The 23,318-nt window shown below is 41.5% G+C and overlaps 1 protein-coding gene across 4 annotated transcripts in view; it reads left to right on the top strand.

Moving 5' to 3' along the window:
- Nucleotides 1-23,318, top strand: part of Large1 (LARGE xylosyl- and glucuronyltransferase 1) — a 539,124-nt gene that overhangs the window by 436,028 nt on the left and 79,778 nt on the right. For all 4 annotated transcript variants that reach the window (XR_003947238.1, NM_010687.2, NM_001317391.1 and 1 more), the window contains one exon: nucleotides 5,534-5,638. Coding sequence is in view for 3 of the 4 variants with exons in the window: in NM_010687.2 (NP_034817.1) it covers nucleotides 5,534-5,638 (105 nt within the window). In the remaining variant the exon portion in view is untranslated. The remainder of the gene's footprint in view (nucleotides 1-5,533; nucleotides 5,639-23,318) is intronic.

Genomic DNA, 23,318 nt, shown 5'->3' with positions numbered 1-23,318 from the left:
GAATAGTGAGATCCTTTTCAGGATAGGGCCGCCCCATAAAACCTAAAACATAGAAGAGCACATTGAATACACACCTTGACACACATAGGAGGAAGGGGTAGAGAATTAGGAACGAATAGGGCTGGGGGATAAAAGGAAGCTAAATTGGAAAGCTTGGTTTACTCAAACTCCTCACCAGTAAAATAATCCACACCTATGGAAAGGAAAAGGTTACAAAAAAACAGGCCAGGAAGTCCTTCCTCTTGGGACTGGATCAGCAGAGGGATACAGCCTTCCATTAGCTATTGATTTTTATTTTGTAGCTCAATGACCTATTCCCAGGGGGTGTAGGCAGCCTAAGCACTATGCTAGTAGATAACCAAAGAAACCTGTGTAGCATTTGACACATGTAAAATCATTTAAATGTGTATATTTACAGGAGTCAAAATGATGCCAAGGCAATGAAAAGTTGGCGTGTTCTAAAAGAAGAACACAGAGAACACACAGTAGTCTAGATTCTATACCCTTCCTTCCAACAGTATTGCTGCTCACAGTTAACATTGTGAACAGTATTGCTGCCCTGTCCATAGCCATAGACCTCAGTAGGTTTGGGAGACACACACCAAGCAGACAGCTTAGGGGATTAACAAGTCTACATGCAGAACCCAAGGCTGCTGAGAAACTAATAAGAAAAATCATTTCTGGCCACTTTTGTTTTAATAATTGGTATAGCAGCTAATGAACACACTTAAAGTGAAATGAAGTCTTCTAGCTGTTGATTATTGTGCTTTTCTCACACAGTGAATATAAACCTTATAATTATCTTTCTAGATAATTCTTATTTTTTTATAGAACATTGAATGAGTGAGTGGTGTGCTGCCCTGATATAGCTGTCTCTTCTGAGGTTATGCCGGGGCCTGGCAAACACAGAAGTGGATGCTCACAGTCAGCTGTTGGATGGAACACAGGGCCCCCAATGGAGGAGCTAGAGAAAGTACCCAAGGAGCTAAAGGTGTCTGCAACCCTATAGGTGGAACAACAATATGAATTAACCAGTACCCCTGGAGCTTGTGTCTCTAGCTGTATATGTAGCAGAAGATGGCCTAGTCGGCCATCATTGGGAAGAGAGGCCCCTTGGTCTTACAAACTTTATATGCCTCAGTAGGGGAGAACACCAGGGCCAAGAAGTGGGACTGGGTAGGTAGGGGAGTCCGGGGTGGAGGGTCTGGGGGACTTTTGGGATAGCATTTGAAATGTAAATGAAGAAAATACCTAATTAAAAAAAGAAGAAGAAACATAGTTTAGGCTTGAGAGAAAAATTATTTGAATGCTATCCATGGAGATTGCTTAAGGTTATCCCTAAAGATTCTTAAGTTTAAGCTTTTTGTGACTGATATGGCTGCTGCTTCTTTCATCCTTGCAGTTCTCCAAGTGAGGGACACTGACTCCTGAGATCAATAGTTACATAAAAAATTTGATAGCCAGACAGTGATGGCGCTCATCTTTAATCCCAGCACTTGGGATGCAGAGGCAGGTGGATTTCTAAGTTCAAGGCCAGCCTGGCCTACAGAGTGAGTTCCGGGACAGCCAGGGCTATACAGAGAAACCCTGTCTCAAAAAACACACAAAAAGAAAGATGCATTGATGTTGGGAATAGGAGAGGGTAAAATGGCATGTCCCTTCAAAAAAGTCCTAGCAAGGGCTGGCACTGTTGACACCACCAACTGACAGCACAGTGTGCAAATTCCTACGCTTATGGGAGGGCATTTGACATTGATGGAACACTTGCCTACCATGCATGGGGACCTCTGTGCAATCCCCATTATAGTAAAAAAAAATAAACCAAAGTAAAAGAAATCATTCACTTGCAGATGTTTGGATTGTATTGATAGTACTTTATCAGGATGAGAACTATAATAGCTCAGTCAGTAAAGTGCTTGATGTTCAAGCATGAGAACCTGAGTTTATTCCCAGCACCAATGGAAAGGCCTGAGTATGGGAGAGCATATCTCTAAGAAGGCTGGGAGACAGGGATAGGAATGTTTCAGGGACTTGCTGGCCTCCAGTCTAGCTGGAACAGCAAAGTCTAAGTTCATTGGCAGACTTTATTTGAAAATTTAATGTGGGGAACAAGGCAAGGAGACACTTGATGTCAACCTCTACCCTACCCTCACCCATACACACCCATAGGCAAGCATATTTGTATGCATACATATGCACACATGCACACAAAGACATTCAGGGACACTAACACACAAATACAAATGGGCTTCCTAGTTAAGAGAAATTTAACCAAAGACTCATTTGTATGGCCACATTTATTAAACACTGCTATGTGAAATACTACTCAGATCTTGCCCATTTGCTAATGTAGAAATATGGGACAGTTACTTAGGAGATGCAAGTATGTTTACTATTACCCACTCATTAATTTAAGGGATGCTAATCACCTGAAGGCACAAATATTGATAGGAAGTACTAAATAAAGACATCTGCCACAATGCCATGAATACAAAGTATAGCTGAGACTCAGGGTTTTGTGTTAAGTGTCAAGCTCAATATATTCCTTGAAAGGAGTGTGGGCAAAGACTAGCAGGTGCAACTATGGTCACTGCTGAGAGAGTACATAGTGAGCAAGAGGCAAGAACACAAATAACACTCTACAGTTTTGTTGGGTAGGAATGAAGCTATGAAAAGACTTGTTTGAAGCAATAGGTTGAGTACAAATCAAATGGAGATGGTACAAAAATACAAAATTTGGATTTTTAGATATTAAAAATTCATCTTTCTTGAGATGCAGGTAGCCATCCACAATGCAATGAAACCTCATTCCCTGTTTGCCAGTTCTGAGTATGTGGTACCTGTATCCATTACTTTTCTGTTTCCATGATAAAATGCCATGATCAAAATTCACTATGGAAGAGTTTGGTTTTGATTATGACTCCAGGGGGGATAAGAGTTCATCATGCCAGGAAGGTATGATTGCAAGCAGCAGGAATGGGATCAGGAGCCAGAAGCTAGGAGATCTCATCGTCAGCCACAAACATGAAGGGGAGAGAGAAGTAAAAGTCTATAAACTCTCAAAACCCACCCTCGGTGATATAGTTTCCTCAGCAAGGCTGTTCCACCTCTCCAAACAGCATTACCAACCGGTGACCAAATTTTCAGATGCCTTGAGCCTAGGAGAGGCATTCCTCAATCGAGCCACCATACCTTTATTTGGTCTTGGTTTTTGATGCCTGTTATCAAGCCAAAAATGTTGGTGATCCTAACCCAGGCTCCTTAAGCCATGACCTCCAAGTACTACTTTGGTTCTGTCCTGTGCTCCTATGTAAAGTAACCAAATTGTTATATAGTGCCAGGATTATAATCCCAGCTTCTCAGCTAAGGGGGGCAAGCCTTTTTCAGCTGGTTGTTCTTCACCACAACCCCAAAACTAGTGTATGAGACATTGGTTGGATCTTGTACTCTTTAAATTGCATATATACTTTCCCAAGGGATTATGCAAGTTTGGGATGTGATCTCCTACATTGACAAATTGAGTAGTAGTATTTTTTCCCTGCTTCTAATTTATATGTTTGTGCTAGGAAAATGATTGAGATAGCAGAGATAGCAGCTCAATAAATTGATCAAATAAATTACACCAAACCCTTGCACCATCATTTCAGAGAGCTGTCATCGTACCAAGGAGGTCCTATATCACCCAGCATGGTGTTCCAACAGTACTGTTATGTTTTCTTAGCATGCTGGTGGGTTTTCATTTGGTTAGAAAGCTCTTTATTTATCAGACTGACAAACAACCTAAGAAGTTTCACTCTAGAATGTTAGCTGTGAAAGCCATCAATAGCTAGGTTTGTGACTGTTAACACATTATTTAAAGGCACTAAGCCTCTTTCTCTTTCTATGGGATAAAGATTAATGATACCTACCACAAAACTTGTAAGAGTAATTCATTAAAAAGAAAGGAATCTTGATGTCAAACAAATGTAGATTCACATACTAGCTCCATGAGGACATATATTAATCACTGCTCATATGAGAGCCTCAATCCCTAGTCAATAAATTCTAAATTTTTTATTATAGGTAATTCTAAGACAATACGTTTTATTGAAGTCTTACTAGATCATCTTTTGTTGTTTTTTTTTTTGTTTTTGTTTTTGTTTTTTTGTTTTTGGGGTTTTTTTGGGTTTTGTTTTTTTGTTTTTGTTTTTGTTTTTTTTTTTTTTTGGAGACAGGTGTCTTAGTAGTCAGGGTTTCTATTCCTGCACAAACATCATGACCAAGAAGCAAGTTGGGGAGGAAAGGGTTTATTCAGCTTACATTTCCACATTGCTGTTCATCACTAAAGGAAGTTGCGACTGGAACTCAAGCAGGTCAGAAAGCAGGAGCTGATGCAGAGGCCATGGAGGCTTTACTGGCTTGCTCGGCCTGCTCTCTTATAGAACCAAGACTACTAGCCCAGAGATGGCACAACCCACAAGGGGACTCCCCCCCTTGATCACTAATTGAGAAAATGCCTTACAGCTGGATCTCATGGAGGCATTTCCTCAACTGAAGCTCCTTTCTCTGTGATAACTCCAGCCTGTGTCAAGTTGACACAAAACTAGCTAGTACAGACAGAGTTTCTCTGTGTAGCCCTGGCTATCCTGGAACTCACTCTGTAGACCAGGCTGGCCACAAACTCAGAGATCTACCTACCTCTGCCTCCCAAGTGCTGGGATTAAAGGTGTGCACCACCACTGCCCAGCTTACTAGATCATTTTAATGAAGCCAGATAGGTTTGATAACATTCTGGAAGGCTTAGAAATGCAGTCCTACCTGCATTCCAGACACACATCCCTAAGTGATGGACTACAAACCTAACTCATATGTGATGTCATTATATACCAGAGACAAGGCCAACTATAGTGACAGAAGAGTAATTATCCCCTCAGATGACACTCTTGGGTTGACATGGTGCTTATTGACATAGGTTGATGTATTTTAGGAGTAGTAAGAATAGACACATTGTGAGAAGTGTGTCCCTTATGGGCTCTCAGCTCATCAAATGAGGATAATTACCCATGCTTTGATGTTAAAACAAAACAAATAAACAAACATTTGCAGCTCAGATTCAAAAAAAAAAAACCAGTAAATCAATATACAGTGAAAAACATCAGATTGAAATGCTTAAAGATTAACATGTCAGGCTATATGGATATGCCTCATATCCCATGATTTAGGGAATGAAAGCATGCATGGGTGGATGGATGGGAGGGTAGATGGGTGGGTGGATGGATGGATGGATGGATGGACAGAGACTTTGGTTTTATCAGAACTAGATGACCTTCGACAAAGTAATCACCTGTTCTGAGAAGCAGTCTAATTGTAAAAATGAAATATGTTAATGCGAGTTAAACACTTAGGTCAGGACTTGATACTTAGTTTAAAAGCCCCCAGGGGATACAAACTGTTATTATGATGGTCTGCATAATCATTCCTTTTGTTCCATACTCTCCAGCTCTAGATGCCTGACTGCTGCTTCTAAGATATCTATGTACTCTGTGTTTTACAGGGCAACAGGTCCTGGGCTTGGTAGAGAACCAGAGTGACTGGTATCTTGGAAATCTCTGGAAAAACCACCGTCCATGGCCAGCTCTTGGAAGGGGCTATAACACAGGTAAGTCGTAAGGGCAGTGGCGGGGGGGGCGCATAGAGAGTGATGCATAGACTTACTCTTCCTTCCTCAAAGAAAGGAGATGAACAGCAACATGGAAAAGGCCGCCTGGTTTTCTGGTTTTTATCAGGGCACAAGATATATATACAGGTAACACCTCCAGTTATTATTTCATGTCATGCTACAAGTGATGAAGCAGTTAAACTGTGGAAGCCTTGGCAGAAGTTGTCTTTCCCAGCCATATTACACAAACAATTTAGATCTACACTCACAATAGGTATCACCATTTATCTTGCTGCAGTCTTCCATGTACAGGCTGCAAAAGTAGCAGGCACTCATATTCCCTCTGACCGTTCCTCTCATTAAAAGGTCCATGTATAGCCTACCCAGGAGGTAGCAGGAGAATAGGTAGATGTATTTGGACCTTGGTACTTCTAAGTACATCATTCCTCAAATATCATATGTCTAAAATCAGGTTATTTATTCTACTTTGTTACTAACACCAGTCCTGCATGTTCTTTGTTGTTTCTGTCTCCATTATTCTTAGTCACTTCTAGTGCAGCCATTCTCTATCCAACAGCTGACAATCCTAAGTGCCCTAGATGGAACCCATGGCTTCATGAAATGAATAAGTAAGGAAAGTAAAACTCCCCTTTTATTTTTTTTTCTCTCCCAAGTACAGCTTCTCCCTATCTGTTTCCAAAATGCCCCTGGATCCTTCTCTCTCTTCCATGCTCATTGCCATTGATGCCATCCTTGTTTTTTTTTTTTTTTTTTTTTAAGAGACACTCAGTATTTTTATCAGGATTAGAACCTGGGCTACACAATTTCAGGTCCCAAAATGGGCTGGTACCTCTTAAGAACAGAATTGGAGCCGATGTCTGAGAAATGCCCTACCTGAATATGCTGCATAGACAGATCCTAGAGTCTGACCTCAAACTCTACAGACAAAAGAGCCAGAAAATTAACCCTGAGACCTGATGATCTGATTTCCCAGAAGTCAGAATTAAATATGAGGCGGCAATAGTGTCTGGGTCTGGTGGTTGTTTATGGGATGGATCCCCAGGTGGGGCAGTCTCTGGATGGTCATTCCTTCAGTCTCTGCTCTGAACTTTGACTCTGTAACTCCTTCCATGGGTATTTTGTTCCCCCTTCTAAGAAGGATCGAAGTATCCACACTTTGGTCTTCCTTCTTCTTGAGTTTCTTGTGTTTTGCAAATTGTATCTTGGGTATTCTGAGCTTCTGGGCTAATATCCACTTCTCAGTGAGTACATATCATGTGTGTTCTTTTGTGATTGGGTTACCTCACTTAGAATGATATCCTCCAGATCCACCCATTTGCCTAAAAATTTCATAAATTTGTTGTTTTTAATAGCTGCATAGTACTCCATTGTATAAATGTACCACTCATGTCTCTAGTTGCATATGTAGCAGAGGATGGCCTAGTCAGTCATCAATGGGAGGAGAGGCCCTTGGTCCTATGAAGGCTCTATGCCCCACTATAAGGGAATGCCGGGGCCAGGAAGAGGGAGTGGGTGGGTTGGAGAGCAAGGGGAGGGGGGAAGGAATAGGGGATTTTTGGAGGGAAACTAGAAAAGGGGATAACATTTGAAATGTAAATAAAGAAAATATCTAATTTTTAAAAAGAGATATAAAGATGAAAAAATACAAAAATATGAGGCCCAGAACCCAAAGGAAAAAAGATGTGAGCCAAGGTTCTGGAAGTGCAAGTTCAGAAATGGACCCTATTAAACTACAGTTTGATCTGTAGCTACCTTGACTATTGATATAAACCTGAAATCAATATTGTGGGAGTTAAAGCTGGTAGAAGACAGGGAAAGACCAGTGTCAGTGTCCAGCCAAGGAACCTATGTTGAAGGCCATACTTGAAGAATAGTGAGATTCCATTGCTGACAGTTGCCAGGTCATCAGTCCTGCTGCACCCCATTTATGTTCTATAAGTCTCCTAGGCATAACAGAAGTTACAGCTGAAGTTATGCCAGTCCACTCTTCACAGACCCAGAGTTTGTGCTTTCTTGCTGACCTGGGCATTACCCTTTAGTTGCTGAATAGAAGATGAATCTGAGGGCTCTCTCGGGAGGTGAGGAATGGGGGAAGTTGAGATAAGGAGGACTAAGACAGCAAGTAGCGAAGTATTTCCAAACTTCAGGAATAAGTGAGGCAGCACCTATCGTCTTACCTGCAGTGTGTTAGTCAGACACTGCAATTCAAGGTAATATTATCAGATCTTCATGCTAGTCTTATCTGTTTTTTGTATTAGAAGTAAATAGATATTTTAAGAGTACAGCCCTAATTAAGGAAGCTTGAAAGGTTAGCTACTGACCTTTCTAGCTCAAACCTAAATGGCTTCATAATCAAATACTTTTTGTTAGGGTTTGGTTTTATATTTTTGAGACAGAGTCTCAATACATAGCCCAGGCCAGTCTAGAATTTCCTATGCATCCCAGGCTGTCCTTTAATCCATAGTATACCTGCCTTTTCCTCCAAGTCCTGACATTGCAGGCCATACTGACACAAATACTCTTTTAAAATCAAGTATACTAAGTTTTGCCCATAGAGCGTCTCATGGGTCTGTAGAAGAGTCCAGACTGCACTTGTAGGAAGCCTTTGGGATGTTTCTGGAGCAGAATAGCTAAAGCTCTTCTGTAATGAAATAGGATATATTGTTTCTCTCCCAGAAAGAACACTAAGTCTGGGCCCCTCAGAGATGCATTCATGTATGTACGTATATGTATATGTATATGTATATATGTGTGTATATATATACACACACACACATTGTAGGTTAGTCTTTGACATATATATATATATATGTGTGTCAAAGACTAACCTACAATGTTGTGCCATCCGTCTTGTTTTTTGAAACAGGGTCTCTTATTAGGACCTGGAGCTCAATGATTAGGCTAGACTGCCCCATCTGCAAGCACCACCATACATAAAAATACCTCCCTTGAGCTGAGAATGTAATCATACACACACACACACACTCATTCATTCATTCCCTCTCTCTCTCTCTCTCTCTCTCTCTCTCTCTCTCCTGACTTTTTACATGGCCAAGGGAAGGCAAGCACTTTGTTAACTGAACTCTCTCCCCAGCTTTATGAGCACTGTCTTCTGACTGTTTTTGAGGTTGGACCATATTTGATCTCACAGTAAGCCAATGAGACGCTTCATGTACCTATCTTTGGGAAGCAAATCCAGCCAGCTCTTCATAGGTGCCCAGCCTTTTGGAGTCTTAGACAACTCTATATTTTTAGATGTAAAAGATGAAGCCTGTTGTGCACATTTCCTGTTTCTCAGGGCCTATAGTAATACAAAACGTCATATAGAGGTAAACTATAGCACACTGAGGATGTTGTATCAGGTCATGGTTATCTGCATTAAACAGAAAGTACACTGGTCCTCAATTTAGGTTTGTAAGGAGAAGAAAGTTGTAGGACCATGGAGAATTACTATGGCAAGAAGGGTAGATACGTTCCTTCCCACCCCTCCTTATACTACTTCATAGCACGATAATAAACAATGGTCTTAAACACCTTCAGTTCCTATTGGTATCTTGAGACAGTGAGTTTGCCTTCTGAAAGGTCGTGAAAGGACAGAGCAGGTAAGGAAAAGCCCTGTGAGATCTGACAGGTCTATTTCAATAACCCTATGACACCAAGTGATCATTATAAAAGGAATTATGCAGCATCAAGATGCCTAACTTTCATAATGGGAAATTGTGATTTAAGACCAAGGAGTGTGCCATACATCAGCAGATCAGTCATCCAACTCTCAGGGAAAGGACTCTGCTGGTGAGAAATCTCTCTAAATTCCAGCTATCTCCAGTCTTTAATGAGGCTCCTCCAGTAAACCATCTTGTTGATGTTATTGGCAAACTCCAGCACTTTTGAGTTGGAACCACAGCTGGACCACTGAGCCTTTCTATGGACTTGGCCACTCAACTTGGCCAGCTTGGTTATTCTCCAACTTGTGAGGTAAGAAAATGGTACCCTCATGTTGTGAATACTAATTGCCAGGGAAGAAACTTATTTAAGATCCCAACCTGGTGTCAAGTACAAAGCAAGCACTCAGTTCATTCTAGTCTTTGTCTTCTTGCATATATGACCAGTGATTCAGTGGGTACCAAACCGATGAGATATTTACCACACAGTCTCTCAAGTACTGAAGTTGGGAAAGAACCAGTAGTCGTTTTATTTTTATACAAATTTATAGCCACCTTTTCCCACTGTCTACAAACACTTAGCTTTTGGTGCTATTTTAAGAGAAGAAATCACCTATTTTAAGTCCTATACTAACTTCCCAACTATATTTCACTTTGAAAATTTCCCAAAACAAAGCATGAGATGTTTGAGCTGTGAGATCTGCCTCCTAGGCCTGAATTCTTTTTTAAATTCTCTGCCCTTTACAAATCTTATTCAGAATTGTGAGCCCAAACTCCTTTGTCTATAAACTCAGGAGATTGGGTTGGAATATGGGCATGCCATTTTAACTACCTATAAACCAAAGAGTTTTAGGAAGTTACTTTGGCTGTTTCACCTCAGAACCATCCTGAGTAACTATTTGTCAAGGCAGTACAATTCAGCAATACTCCTTAAACCCATTTGCATTACGCCAGGCCCCTTCTCTTACACCTCAGCATGTGTCATTTCTGATGTCTGTTGATTCCTAGGGTTGTATTATCATTATTATTATTATTATCAATCATTTCATTTGTTTATATATCAAATGATATGCCACTTCCCGGTTAGCCCCTCCACCAATTCCCCACCCCACATCTGCCCTTCCCCCTCCCCTTTGCCTGTTGAAAGTGCTCCCCTACCCACCCATACTCTACTGCCCCTCTGGACCAGGTTGTCTTTTAATAGAGATGTTCTTCAAATATTCAGCTAAATTTCTACTTCTCTCTTTTATGTTTGTACTCTTTTCTAATTTGCTTTCACAAAGCACAGAGAGTCTTAAGAAATTTGGGGAAATATGCCTTTCATCTCTTCTCCCTTCTTGTTGGAGATATTTGGGGCAGGATCTCAATATATAGCCTGAACTAGCCCAGAATTCACTGTGTAGCCCAAATTGGTCTCAAACGTAGCAGAAATCCCTTACCTCAGTTTTCCCCACCTGTGTGCTGTAGTTTCCGGTATCAACACTACACCTAACTCTTAGTGGAGCTTGCTATAACTCATTTGCCTGCTCGTGTCTCACTGACCTGGAGCAGCTGTAGATGAGATGACGACAAACAACACTCTTGCCAGTAGCTGCTCAGGGCACCTTCCATATCCTTGGCATAGAGACAGTATGTCTCCAAATACTCTGTCTAAGCATTACCTCCTGAGTGCAAAAAGATGCTATTCACTCAGCATTCAGCTGTCACTGGGAAAACCAAACAAACAGGTTTTGGCCAGCTAATGTGCAAGAGGGTAGCATACTACATGATGCATTCCATGGCAGAGAGTCAGAAAGACAAACCAGTTGACAACTTGATTAAGAACTGAAACAACCTGACACATAGGTGTCTCCTGACACTTTCCTCTACCTCCAATGTCCCCAATTTCAAAACCTTGAGGAACTGCTATAATTAAAGATTCCTGTAATAATTGACATCCAGAGAAAGTAGACTTACATGTCATTCCCTCATTCCCTCATTTATTCAGCATAGGCATGACAGCAGCAGCAACCAAATGATATGGTCAGGTGTTTCTTTGCCTGTCATCAAGACTAGAGCCTACTGCATCATTGTGTGAAGTACTAAACACTCTTGGCAAAGGAGCCATGTGAGCCCTTCATTTGATCTTTAAACTCAGTATCTGTTCACTTTAAACTTTCCTCATAAGCCTTGAGAGTTTCAGGCTTTGATATTTAGAACAATACTTATAGTCAACCATATATGTGAATGGGTCATATGTGATAAAAATCCATTCTCCTTAGGGCTAGGCAAGTGAAGGCCTCTTTAGGACCTAGGACTCTGCAATGCTGTTGATATCCAACAAGTTGACTCCGTTTCAAAACATTATTGGGCCCAGGGTCTTTCTTGAGGTCACTGAATAAACAAACTAATGCTCCCTACTTCCAGGTTTTGTACAACCAGCAAGAAGTGTCTTTAGCAGTATAGCTACAAACTTGTTTTGTCCACTTAACCTTTACCTGAGTCTGTGACATTTCCTAAAAGCTTGTCTAGTCCACTCGTAAAGCAGAGCGTTCTCTGGCCTCGGTTCTGCCTGTGGGTTTTTTATGGAATACATGTGCCCCTTCCTGGCCACCTATCAAATATCTAAGTGAAAACACAAGGAGCCTCGTCCTTCTTTCTTGTATATAACTGAGACTCAGTCACTCCTACACATCCCAGCCTGTGAGCCACAGTTCTTTCTTCTAGGAGATGCAGCTGGTTCTAGAACTTGCCAAGGACTCCAGTACCTAGTATAAAGAGAGCTGTGCAGAGCCCAAGTAATGATTCCATTTGCCCATGATGCATTGGATAGCTTTGGGCAAATTCCTTCTGATGACTTTCCATTTCTAATAGACTCACAGGATTTCTGGAAGAATTACATGAATGGGAAATTCCTGGTACGTAGAGAACATTAGATAATTGATGTCTAAGACTCCTGGTACAGCTATGCCGAGTAAGAGATGAGAATGTCATATGCCATCAGTTACCTGGCAGATTAGCAATTAGGCAGGTCGCTCTGCACATCTACATCTCTACTCTGAATGCTAAGTAGTCTTTTCAGCCCTGTCCATCATGCTAGGGAGTTTAAATGATGTTACAGTTTCTCTCCTGACCCTTGGAAGAAGCTGCTTGCACCCAATATCCCATTTCCCTTTGATTCTCAGTTTATGTCTTGTCCCTGATCCAAGTTTTCATGATGGTTGGAATAGGAATGGTACCCATAGGCTCGTATATTTAAAAGTGTTCTCAGTAGGAAGTAGTACTACTTGACAGGGATTAAAAGGTGTGGCCTTGTTGGATAAAGTATATCACTGGGAGTGGGATTTGGGATTTCAAATGTTCAAATCAGGCCCATTGTTACTCTCTTCCTGTTGCCTGTGGATGAAGATGTACAACTTTCAACTACCTCTGCCTGCATGCTGTCATGTTTTACACCATGATAATAAAGGACTAAACCTCTGAATGTAAGCAAGCTCCAATTAGATCCTTTCTTTTACAAGAGTTGTCACAGTCGTGGAGTTTCTTCACAACAATAGAATATTGACTAAAACAACTGCAGATGCTATGCAAAACATCATCAGCAGGCTCAGAGTACTTAACCTATCACACTGCAAGCTGTCAGCTTCATCAGATCTTATGAAGCACCCTAGTGAACAGCCTAGCAAGTCAGAGCCCTTTCTTCCTGGACCTCATGTGAGGCCTCTAATTAAAATTAGTTACTAAGGAGTTTCCCCAGCTGCGTCTTTGAAGGACATAAAGATGTCTGGAACTCTTCCCTCATGAGCTAATGCCACACAGCTCCTGAAGCCGCTGTTCACCATTGCTTCCCCAAGGCCTTGGCCTCAGAGAGCGGGCATTTAACTCTAGATTTCCACAGCCCCAATTCTTTTATCCTGAACTATTTTCCCATATGAAAGGATGCATCAAGTTGGTCCCATTTCCTAGAAGATTCTGGCCTCAGAATCTCATTTTTCCCTATCATTTTGCTAAGTAAATCACAAATGCTGAACAGAAAGAAAGTAGAATAAACAAAATTCGAAAGCAAGAAGACCTCGGCTGAGCTGGCCCTCAAGATTCTCAGATATGGAGGTATTATCACCTGTGGGTCTGGAGCACAGGTGCTGTCCCCTCCTCCAGCTGTCTGCCTTAGGCCTTCTCCAGCCTGACATAGCCAGACCACGTCTCTACTGTGAGTTAAGAGAACTAATGCTGCTCTAGTGCATTATCGCTCCTTAGTAATACAGTGAACAGCAGGGATGAAATTCTCTTCATTTAGAGGCTAAAACATCAGATGCAGGTATATTCAACACCTGATGAGGGCTGCTTTTCAGTCATGGTTGGCACCTTCTACTGTGTTCTCCCTTGAAGGGGAAAAAAGATGAAATATCTCTTTATATCCTGTTCACATCCTGACCACCTCCAGGAGACCTCAGTAATGACTTTAGTGGTGAGACTTTCAACTTCTAAATTTAAAGACAAAAACATTCTGACTATAACAGCACATCCCTGATAGAGAAGCAGTGTTCCACATAGTAATACTGAGAAAAAGTGAGATGGCGCAGGTGTATGACATGAGTATCAGCCTGTTCTCTACATCGGAATGAGAGTCATGAGACCTCAACAAGTCCTTTATTAGCAACTTATTACCCACATGCTCTCTTGCAATTACGTAGCAGCAGCACTCTCAAACCTGCATTTTATTCTAACAAAATGGCACAATTTGTTTTGTGATGCTGGTTTTTAATCACAGGCACTGTGTGTTGTACAACAGATTCCTAGAAATCTATTCATCTTCCATAGGAGAAAGTTTGGTCATTGAGAAATGCCTCTCGTTGTCCCCAAACTCCAGCCATAAAGCTCTAAGAAGATGTATGGCTCATCTTCACATATTTGTTCAGCGACGTTGCATTAGAAGCACAGACTCTGTGGTGGCATGATTATATTCACACCATGGGAATCAGTAACACCACAAATGAGACTGTCTGAAGTGTGAAATCCCTCGGCCCCTCACACAACTGACAGGATTATGTAGTTTCTTGGTTATTCCTGACTTTTGATTTTTCATGTGAGCAATTATCTCCTTCCATCTGTATCTGTATCTTTTAATTAGATGTATGCACTATCTAATTAAAAATAAAATACTGGGTATCTTTCTAGATTCATTTAGAACATGAAGAGCTATTTTTATTTCTAATACTGCATTGTTTTTTCATTTGACAGACCATAATGTATTTATTTCTCACTAAATGGTATAGTTTTTCCTACATTGTCCCCATCCCAATTATAATCCATAATATACAAATTCCCTTATTGGTAATATTTGTTTGGTTGTTGTACTGGCTAGTTTTGTGTCAACTTGACACAGCTGGAGTTATCACAGAGAAAGGAGCTTCAATTAAGGAAATGCCTCCGTGAGATCCAACTGTAAGACATTTTCTCAATTAGTGATCAAGGGGGAAAGGCCCCTTGTGGGTGGCACCATCTCTGGGCTGGTAGTCTTGGGTTCTATAAGAGAGCAGGCTGAGCAAGCCAGGGGAAGCAAGCCAGTAAAGAACATCCCTCCATGGCCTTTGCTCAGCTCCTGCTTCCTGACCTGCTTGAGTTCCAATCCTGACTTCCTTTGGTGATGAACAGCAGTATGAAAGTGTAAGCTGAATAAACCCTTTCCTCCCCAACTTGCTTCTTGGTCATGATGTTTGTTCAGGAATAGAAACTCTGACTAAGACAGTTGTATACCAACATACAAAGAATTCTAAGAGAGCACTGTTGTTTCAAATGTTATTAATATTTTAATTTTATAATACTTCATAATTAAATAGATATATTGTAGGTAAGTATTCACACATTAGACTTGACACATTCTTGTTTGCTGTCTATATTAGGTACATTGTTTCTATATTCTAGAAGAATATAGTACTTTTGTAGAAAAACTGTTAATAGGGAGCCAGCCTCAGCTTCTTTAGCTCAGAAAGATGGTCTCTAACAGGCCTCTGAAATCATGGGCTACATACCAGAGGCCAGGTGAAGCACAGCCAGTGCTGGCCATGAGTAACCATGTCTGGCTCAGCATTTCTCTTGACCTGAATAACAGTAACAAGAGGGGTGATCTTTCCTGAAAATATCGCTGCCTTATGCTACTGACCCATGCAAAGTCAGGTTATCTCCATGATAGCAACCTTATCGTCTGAAGAACAGAAGCTGTGACCTGTCACCCAGACACCTATGCAGAGAAGAAGAAAGGATGCAATCCAGAGCTTTCTTCCCTGGAGAAAATTGTCAGCATTCATTCCGTGTATGGTTTTCACAGGTCACAGAGATTTATGATAGCATGAGACATTTCATTTCTTTGGGGTCTTTCAAGTTCACAGCACCAATCATTAGACTTGATGCATCCTTTCATGTGCATTTGCTCATTTAATCCCCATTTTACAGAGGAGTTCATGAAGGCTCGGTGAGGTTAATTGGTTTCACGAGTTAACAGAGCCAGTAAATTACAGAGCCCAGGGCTTAAACCTTACTTATAAGCTCTTAGCCTGTCAGCGCATAGCAATGGTTGGTAGAGCAGTTATATAGCTTTGGGAATTTGTCCAGCCCGATTCCTCAATAAACTAGGTTAGGTAGCTATGAACTAATCGCCTTAACAACATTGCACCATCTCCCAGATAAATAGTACCTGCCCGTGTGGCTACATATGAGAATCACCTGGAGAGTCTTAAATCATAGCCTCTATTTTGTAAACCCCTTAGTAGTTTTTGTTTTTTGGTTTTTTGGTTTTTTTTTTTTTTTTTTTTTTTTTTTTTTTTTTTTTTGGTTTTTCAAGACAGGGTTTCTCTGTATAGCCCTGGCTGTCCTAAAGCTCACTTTGTAGACCAGGCTGGCCTCAAACTCAGAAATCCACTTGCCTCTGCCTTCCAAGTACTGAGATTAAAGGTGTGCGCCACCACCGCCCTGCCCCTTAGTGGTTTCTAAGACACAGCAGGTGATTCCTGTTTATTAAACACAACTGGACATCATTTATTCCAGAACTCATTATAAAGACAGCACCATTCTTTCCATCTTACACATTTCTTTCTTACCTACACCTTTGTGGTGGTTTGAATGAAAATGCACCCCCATAGACTCAGATATTTGAATACTTGGTCCCCTGGTAGTGGTGCAGTTTGAGCTGGTTTAGGAGGTGTGGCCTTGGCTGAAGTAAGTATGTCACTAAGGGACCAGCTATGAGATTTTTTTTTTTAATGTAAGCCATCCCCAGTGCTTTTCCTCTGCTTTATGCTTGTAATTCAAGATGTGACCTCATAGTACACAGTTTCTGCCACCATGCCTAGCTTGCTGCCATGCTTCTCTACCATGACAGACTCTTATCACTCTGGAACCCTAACCCAAACTCCTTCCTTCTATAAGTTTCCTTGCCTTGGCCAATGGTGTTTTATCACAGTGATAAAAGTATCTAATACCACCTTTTTTTTTCTGTCACTGGGTTCTTGGGCCTCATAGCCACTTGACTTTTGTAGACACACATTCAGCAGAGATGAAATGGTAAATAAGAGTACAGAGTATCCATCACATTGCAAGGGCTTTGGGGACACTTCAGTAGAAAGAGAAGCCTGGCCACAGACTGCTAAGACTATCAAGAAAAACAAGGCAGATACTAAGGGATGGGGAGATGAGTGGGATTGGGGTATGCGGTATGAAATCCACAAAGAATCAATAAAAAGTTAAAACAACAACAAATATTTACCACTACTCCTCGAGTCAATTTTTGTCTCTTAGTGAATATCTGACTGTCTGCAATAAGGTGTGACCAAAATTTCTAGTTTATGTCCTACTAAAACCAAAGGTTTTTGCATTTTTAGATTGCTAAGGGGGAAAAGCAAAGAATCTACTTTGTGACACATGGAAATTATATGAAACTGAAATCTCAGTGTCCATTCATAAGACTCCTGACACATCATTGGCTTTGCTTGCCCATGGCTGCTTTGGGGGTCATGGTGGCAGAACTTGAGAGATGCCATCAGAAATCTTGTGGTTTCTAATGCCAAAAGCATCTTCTCTCTAACTCTTTAATAATGAGAGTGCCTACCAACAACACTTTATAGTAGAGCAGAATGTTGTGTGGCAGGGATCTGTCAGAACTGAGTTAGGATGCTGTCTGTGCCACTTATCTTCCCCCATCTGATAAATGAGAATAATAACCCAGTGATAATATGCTGCTTGGAGGACTAACTAAGGTGTTGTAAATGTAACATAAAAGCCACAGATGTAGAACCATTATTGCTGCTCAGTAAATATCAGGCACCTCCATCCCATTTATTATATATAGTTTCCTTATGGAGGCACCAAAAGAATGAAACAGCAAGGGGCTAATGGTACACTTGATTGGAGAGCTACACACACAAGATACAGCAGAAAATAATGAGAATGATGTTCTCAATTTGGTCTTAAAGCATCTGCTTTCACAGACTCCTCACTTACCTCTGTATTACCTTCTGTGTACAGTAGGTCCTGACAAATGGACACCCATCAGTCAACACCTTTGAATGAGAGCATGCATTTTCACCTCTAAGCTCCCTAAGAGGTGGTGCACCCATCAAATCCTGTTCTGTGGACATGGAAAAAGCACTGTAGTATAAACTTGGATTTCTTGGCCTATGTGACCGAAAAATGCAGATCACGAGGAACCAAGTAGCACAAATTCCTCCCTAGAACCAGAAGTTTCAGGCCTGCAAGACCTTTGTGTAGCACAAAAGAGGAAAATGCATAAAACCTAAGTAAGCCTACAGGCATTTACAGTGGGCACTAGCATTTAAAACCCCAGATGTCTTTCAAGTATGTCCTGTTGATCTGATAATGATCAGAATTTCTGGCAAGCTAGCTCTCAGAATGGCGTAAGAGAAAAATTGCAATGTGAAAATGTGCCCTAAGAACAGGACCCAGCAAGTCAGGAGCAGCTGAGTGGTACAGATCTTTGGGGAAGGGGGCACAAGGATGGTTGAAAGAAAGATGGACAGAGAAGCCTATGCATATAGAGACTAGCTACAGGTGCTGGTATGGCTAGATGGCATGATGGAAAGACTATGGGCAAAAAGGAACCTTCATGTAAGATGTAAGAGACCACCAGAGACCAAATGAAAATGTGTCTTCTGGACCCCCTATAGCTTATCCCATGCCCATTTGAATGAAGCTCATAGTTTTTTGGTCTGATTTCAAAATTTATTTCTATCTTTCACATTTTCTGGATTCATTTTAGAGTGTCTTTTTGGGTGGTAAGACATGCCATTCCTACTGCAGCTAATAACCTATCCAGCAATTCCTTTGTACTAACTTTACATTAAGTAGAGTGTGTTGTCTTAGCCACTGATGGGTTAACGTTGTCCCCCTGTCTTAACATAGGGTAAATATGAAAGTTCATCTTCATTATCAACTTGACAGAATATGGAGTCACCTTAAAGAAAAAAATGCCAGGCAGTGGAGGTGCGTGCCTTTAATCCCAGTACTTGGAAGGCAAAGGCAAGCAGATCTCTGAGTTTGAATCCAGCCTGGTCTACAGAGTGAGTTCCAGGTCAGCCAGGGCTATACAGAGAAACCCTGTCTCAAAAAAAAAAATGCACACACACACACACACACACACACACACACACCTCTGAGTGTAAGGATGCTTCCAGAAGGGTGGATTAAGGTGGTAATATTAATTGTGCCTATAGGCAGCACATGTCAAAGGCCTGGGGATACAGACTGAATAAGAAGGAAAAAGCAAACTGAACATGAACATCATCTTCTCCCTCCCTCCCTCCTTCCCTCTCTCTCTGTTCTCTAAGTTTCAGGAAGGAAAAAAAAGACCTAAGCAAAAAGTTTGTCATGGAACCCTTTAATTTTTATAATTGAAAAGTGAGTCCCAGGTAAACTCAGCAGGGAACTTAAATTGAGTCGTTTTTTAATAAACTTACCTACATTATTGTGTCAGGCTTATCATGAAACACCCAGTGCTTCAAGGCAAAGGGGAGAAAAGCCATGATTTGATTGCAAGGGCTACTTTCATAAACATTTCAAGGAAGAGAGCACACATGCTATCAGAGCTTCCCTCCAGCATCTGTTTAGTGCCCACAGGCACTTTCATTGGTCTGACCAGCAAAGCCACAAGAACCACCAAAGGACAAGGAACAACTCATTTTCAGGTGTAATAGTGATCTGAGGAATTATAGATGGAAGAAACAACAACTATCAAATTCCTGGTAAACACCTTTGCAACTCACTGTACATATGTTGTGTCGAGTATTTTTTGTTTATCACCCTGTCTTCTCAACTTGTTTAACCGTGTTCCCCAAACTGACATTCTACACTGACCTAAAGAAAATGATGTTTCCAAAGCCTGCTTTGAACTTGTCTTCTCTGTTGGAGTTATGCAGCTACTTGGGAATCTCTATTTCTTCTGAATCAAGGAAGCATGTGGTCTTAATTAACCAAGCCAGTCCTAGGATGATTCTTTCATTTAGCTTAATCATGAAACTAGACTACAGAAAGAAACTGAGAGAAGGGAAGAGAGGGGAGACCTTCCTCTTAACAAAGGTCTTGTTCATGCAGACCTATGATATTATTTGGCCTGGTATAATGGTTGGTTTTGATTATCAATGTGAGTATTGGGTATTAGTGAGGCATGCCTTTGGATGTGGGTATGGAGGCCTTTCTGGGGAAAATTAGCTGAGAAGAGAACCAGAATAGGGCAGCATCATCCAGTGGGCTGGAGTTACAATCTGAAAAAGAAGTGGGGAAAGTGAATGCCAGCTGGACATCAGCATTCTCATTTTTCTGCTTCCTAATCTCCTGTGATATGAGCAAGTAGCCTCACACCCCTATTGCTATGGAACCAAAAACTTTCCCCACCATAAGGAACCAACCATTGTGGGGCATTGGGCTATACACAGACAGTCTGGTTTCCAGTCGAGCTGAGGTTTGAACCCCGGGACCCGGTCATGATAATTCACCTACATGGGACAGAAGGAGTTCTCTCATGTCTCCTGGAACTCTGGCTCCTGTCGAAGTTACTGCCGCCCCCCCCCCCACACACACACACACACACACACAGCTCCCACAGGAGAAGCATGGCTTTTAGTCAAGTAGGCAATGTCCCAAGCTTCTAACCTTCAGGCTAAACTCCTCCCCAGTTACCTAGCAACAAAAAAGAAAGCAGCATACTTTAAGAGGGGCTGTTTGGCCCCTCCTCGCTCTCATTCAATGTTCCTCTGTTGAAAATGTTTTATTTTTCAAATAACCCCATTAAAAATGGGGTACAGAGCTAAACAAAGAATTCTCAACTAAGGAATACAGAAGGGCTGAGAAGCACTTGAAAAAATGTTCAACATCCGTAATCATCAGGGAAATGCAAATTAAAACAACCCTGAGATTCCACCTCACACCAGTCAGAATGGCTAAGATCAAAAATTCAGGTGACAGCAGATGCTGGCGTGGATGTGGAAAAAGAGGAACACTCCTCCACTGCTGGTGAGAGTGCAAGCTGGTACAATCACTCTGGAAATCAGTCTGGCGGTTCCTCAAAAAATTGGACATAGTACTACCGGAAGATCCAGCAATACCTCTCCTGGGCAGAGATGTTCCAATTGGTAATAAGGACACATGCTCCACTATGTTCATAGCAGCCTTATTTATAATAGCCAAAGCTGGAAAGAATCCAGATGTCCCTCAAAAGAGGAAGGGATACAGAAAATGTGGTACATTTACACAATGGAATACTACTCAGCTATTACGAACAATGAATTTATGAAATTCTTGGGCAAATGGATGTATCTGAAGGATATCATCCTGAGTGAGGTAACCCAATCACAAAAGAACTCACTTGATATGCACTCACTGATGAGTGGATATTAGCCCAGAAACTTAGAATACCCAAGATACAATTTGCAAAACACAAGAAAATCATAAAGGAAGACCAACACGTGGATACTTCATTCCTCCTTAGAATAGGGAACAAAATACCATAGAAGAAGATACAGAGACATAGTTTGGAGCTAAGATGAAAGGAAGGACCATCCAGAGACTACCCCACCCAGGGAATCCATCTCATAATCAGCCATCAATTGCGACACTTTTGCATATGCCAGTAAGGTTTTGCTGGAAGGACCCTGATATAGCTGTCTCGTATAAGGCTATGGCAGTGCCTGGCAAATACAGAAGTGGATGCTCACAGTCATCTATAGGATGGAACACTAGGCCCTCAATGGAGGAGCTAGAGAATGTACCCAAGTAGCTGAAGGGGTCTGCAGCCCTATAGGTGGAACAACAATATGAACTGATCAGTACCCCCAGAGCTCGTGTCTCTAGCTACATATGTATCAGAAGATGGCCTAGTCGGCCATCATTGGGAAGAGAGGCCCCTTGGTATTGCAAACTTTATATGCCCCAGAACAGGGGAGATACCAGGCCTAAGAAGTGGGAGTGGGTGGGTAGGGGAGTAGGGTGGGGGGATAGTATAGGGAACTTTCAGGATAGCATTTGAAATGTAAATGAAGAAAATATCTAATAAAATTTTTTTAAAAAAATAAAATGTTTTATTTAGATCTGTACCCCATTTTTTTTCTTTTTTTTTCCATTTTTATTAGGTATTTAACTCATTTACATTTCCAATGCTATACCAAAAGTCCCCCATACCCACCCACCCCCACTCCCCTGCCCACCCACTCCCCCTTTTTGGCCCTGGCATTCCCCTGTACTGGGGCATATAAAGTTTGCAAGTCCAATGGGCCTCTCTTTCCAGTGATGGCCGACTAGGCCATCTTTTGATACATATGCAGCTAGAGTCAAGAGCTCCGGGGTACTGGTTAGCTCATAATGTTGTTCCACCTATAGGGTTGCAGATCCCTTTAGCTCCTTGGCTACTTTCTCTAGCTCCTCCATTGGGAGCCCTATGATCCATCCATTAGCTGACTGTGAGCATCCACTTCTGTGTTTGCTGGGCCCCGGCATAGTCTCACAAGAGACAGCTACATCTGCGTCCTTTCAATAAAATCTTGCTAGTGTATGCAATGGTGTCAGCGTTTGGATGCTGATTATGGGGTGGATCCCTGGCTATGGCAGTCTCTACATGGTCCATCCTTTCATCTCAGCTCCAAACTCCGTCTCTGTAACTCCTTCCATGGGTGTTTTGTTCCCAAATCTAAGGAGGGGCATAGTGTCCACACTTCAGTCTTCATTCTCCTTGAGTTTCATGTGTTTAGCAAATTATATCTTATATCTTGGGTATCCTAGGTTTGGGGCTAATATCCACTTATCAGTGAATACATATTGTGTGAGTTTCTTTGTGAATGTGTTACCTCACTCAGGATGATGCCCTCCAGGTCCATCCATTTGGCTAGGAATTTCATAAATTCATTCTTTTTAATAGCTGAGTAGTACTCCATTGTGTAGATGTACCACATTTTCTGTATCCATTCCTCTGTTGAGGGGCATCTAGGTTCTTTCCAGCTTCTGGCTATTATAAATAAGGCTGCTATGAACATAGTGGAGCATGTGTCCTTCTTACCTGTTGGGGCATCTTCTGGATATATGCCCAGGAGAGGTATTGCTGGATCCTCCGGTAGTACTATGTCCAGTTTTCTGAGGAACCGCCAGACTGATTTCCAGAGTGGTTGTACAAGCCTGCACTCCCACCAACAATGGAGGAGTGTTCCTCTTTCTCCACATCCTCGCCAGCATCTGCTGTCACCTGAATTTTTGATCTTAGCCATTCTGACTGGTGTGAGGTGGAATCTCAGGGTTGTTTTGATTTGCATTTCCCTGATGATTAAGGATGTTGAACATTTTTTCAAGTGCTTCTCTGCCATTCGGTATTCCTCAGGTGAGAATTCTTTGTTCAGTTCTGAGCCCCATTTTTTAATGGGGTTATTTGATTTTCTGAAGTCCACCTTCTTGAGTTCTTTATATATGTTGGATATTAGTCCCCTATCTGATTTAGGATAGGTAAAGATCCTTTCCCAATCTGTTGG

This window comes from Mus musculus, chromosome 8 (assembly GCF_000001635.26).
Source record: "Mus musculus strain C57BL/6J chromosome 8, GRCm38.p6 C57BL/6J".
In the NCBI taxonomy this organism is placed as follows: Eukaryota; Metazoa; Chordata; class Mammalia; order Rodentia; family Muridae; genus Mus; species Mus musculus.
This window is presented reverse-complemented; position numbering and strand designations above follow the sequence as displayed.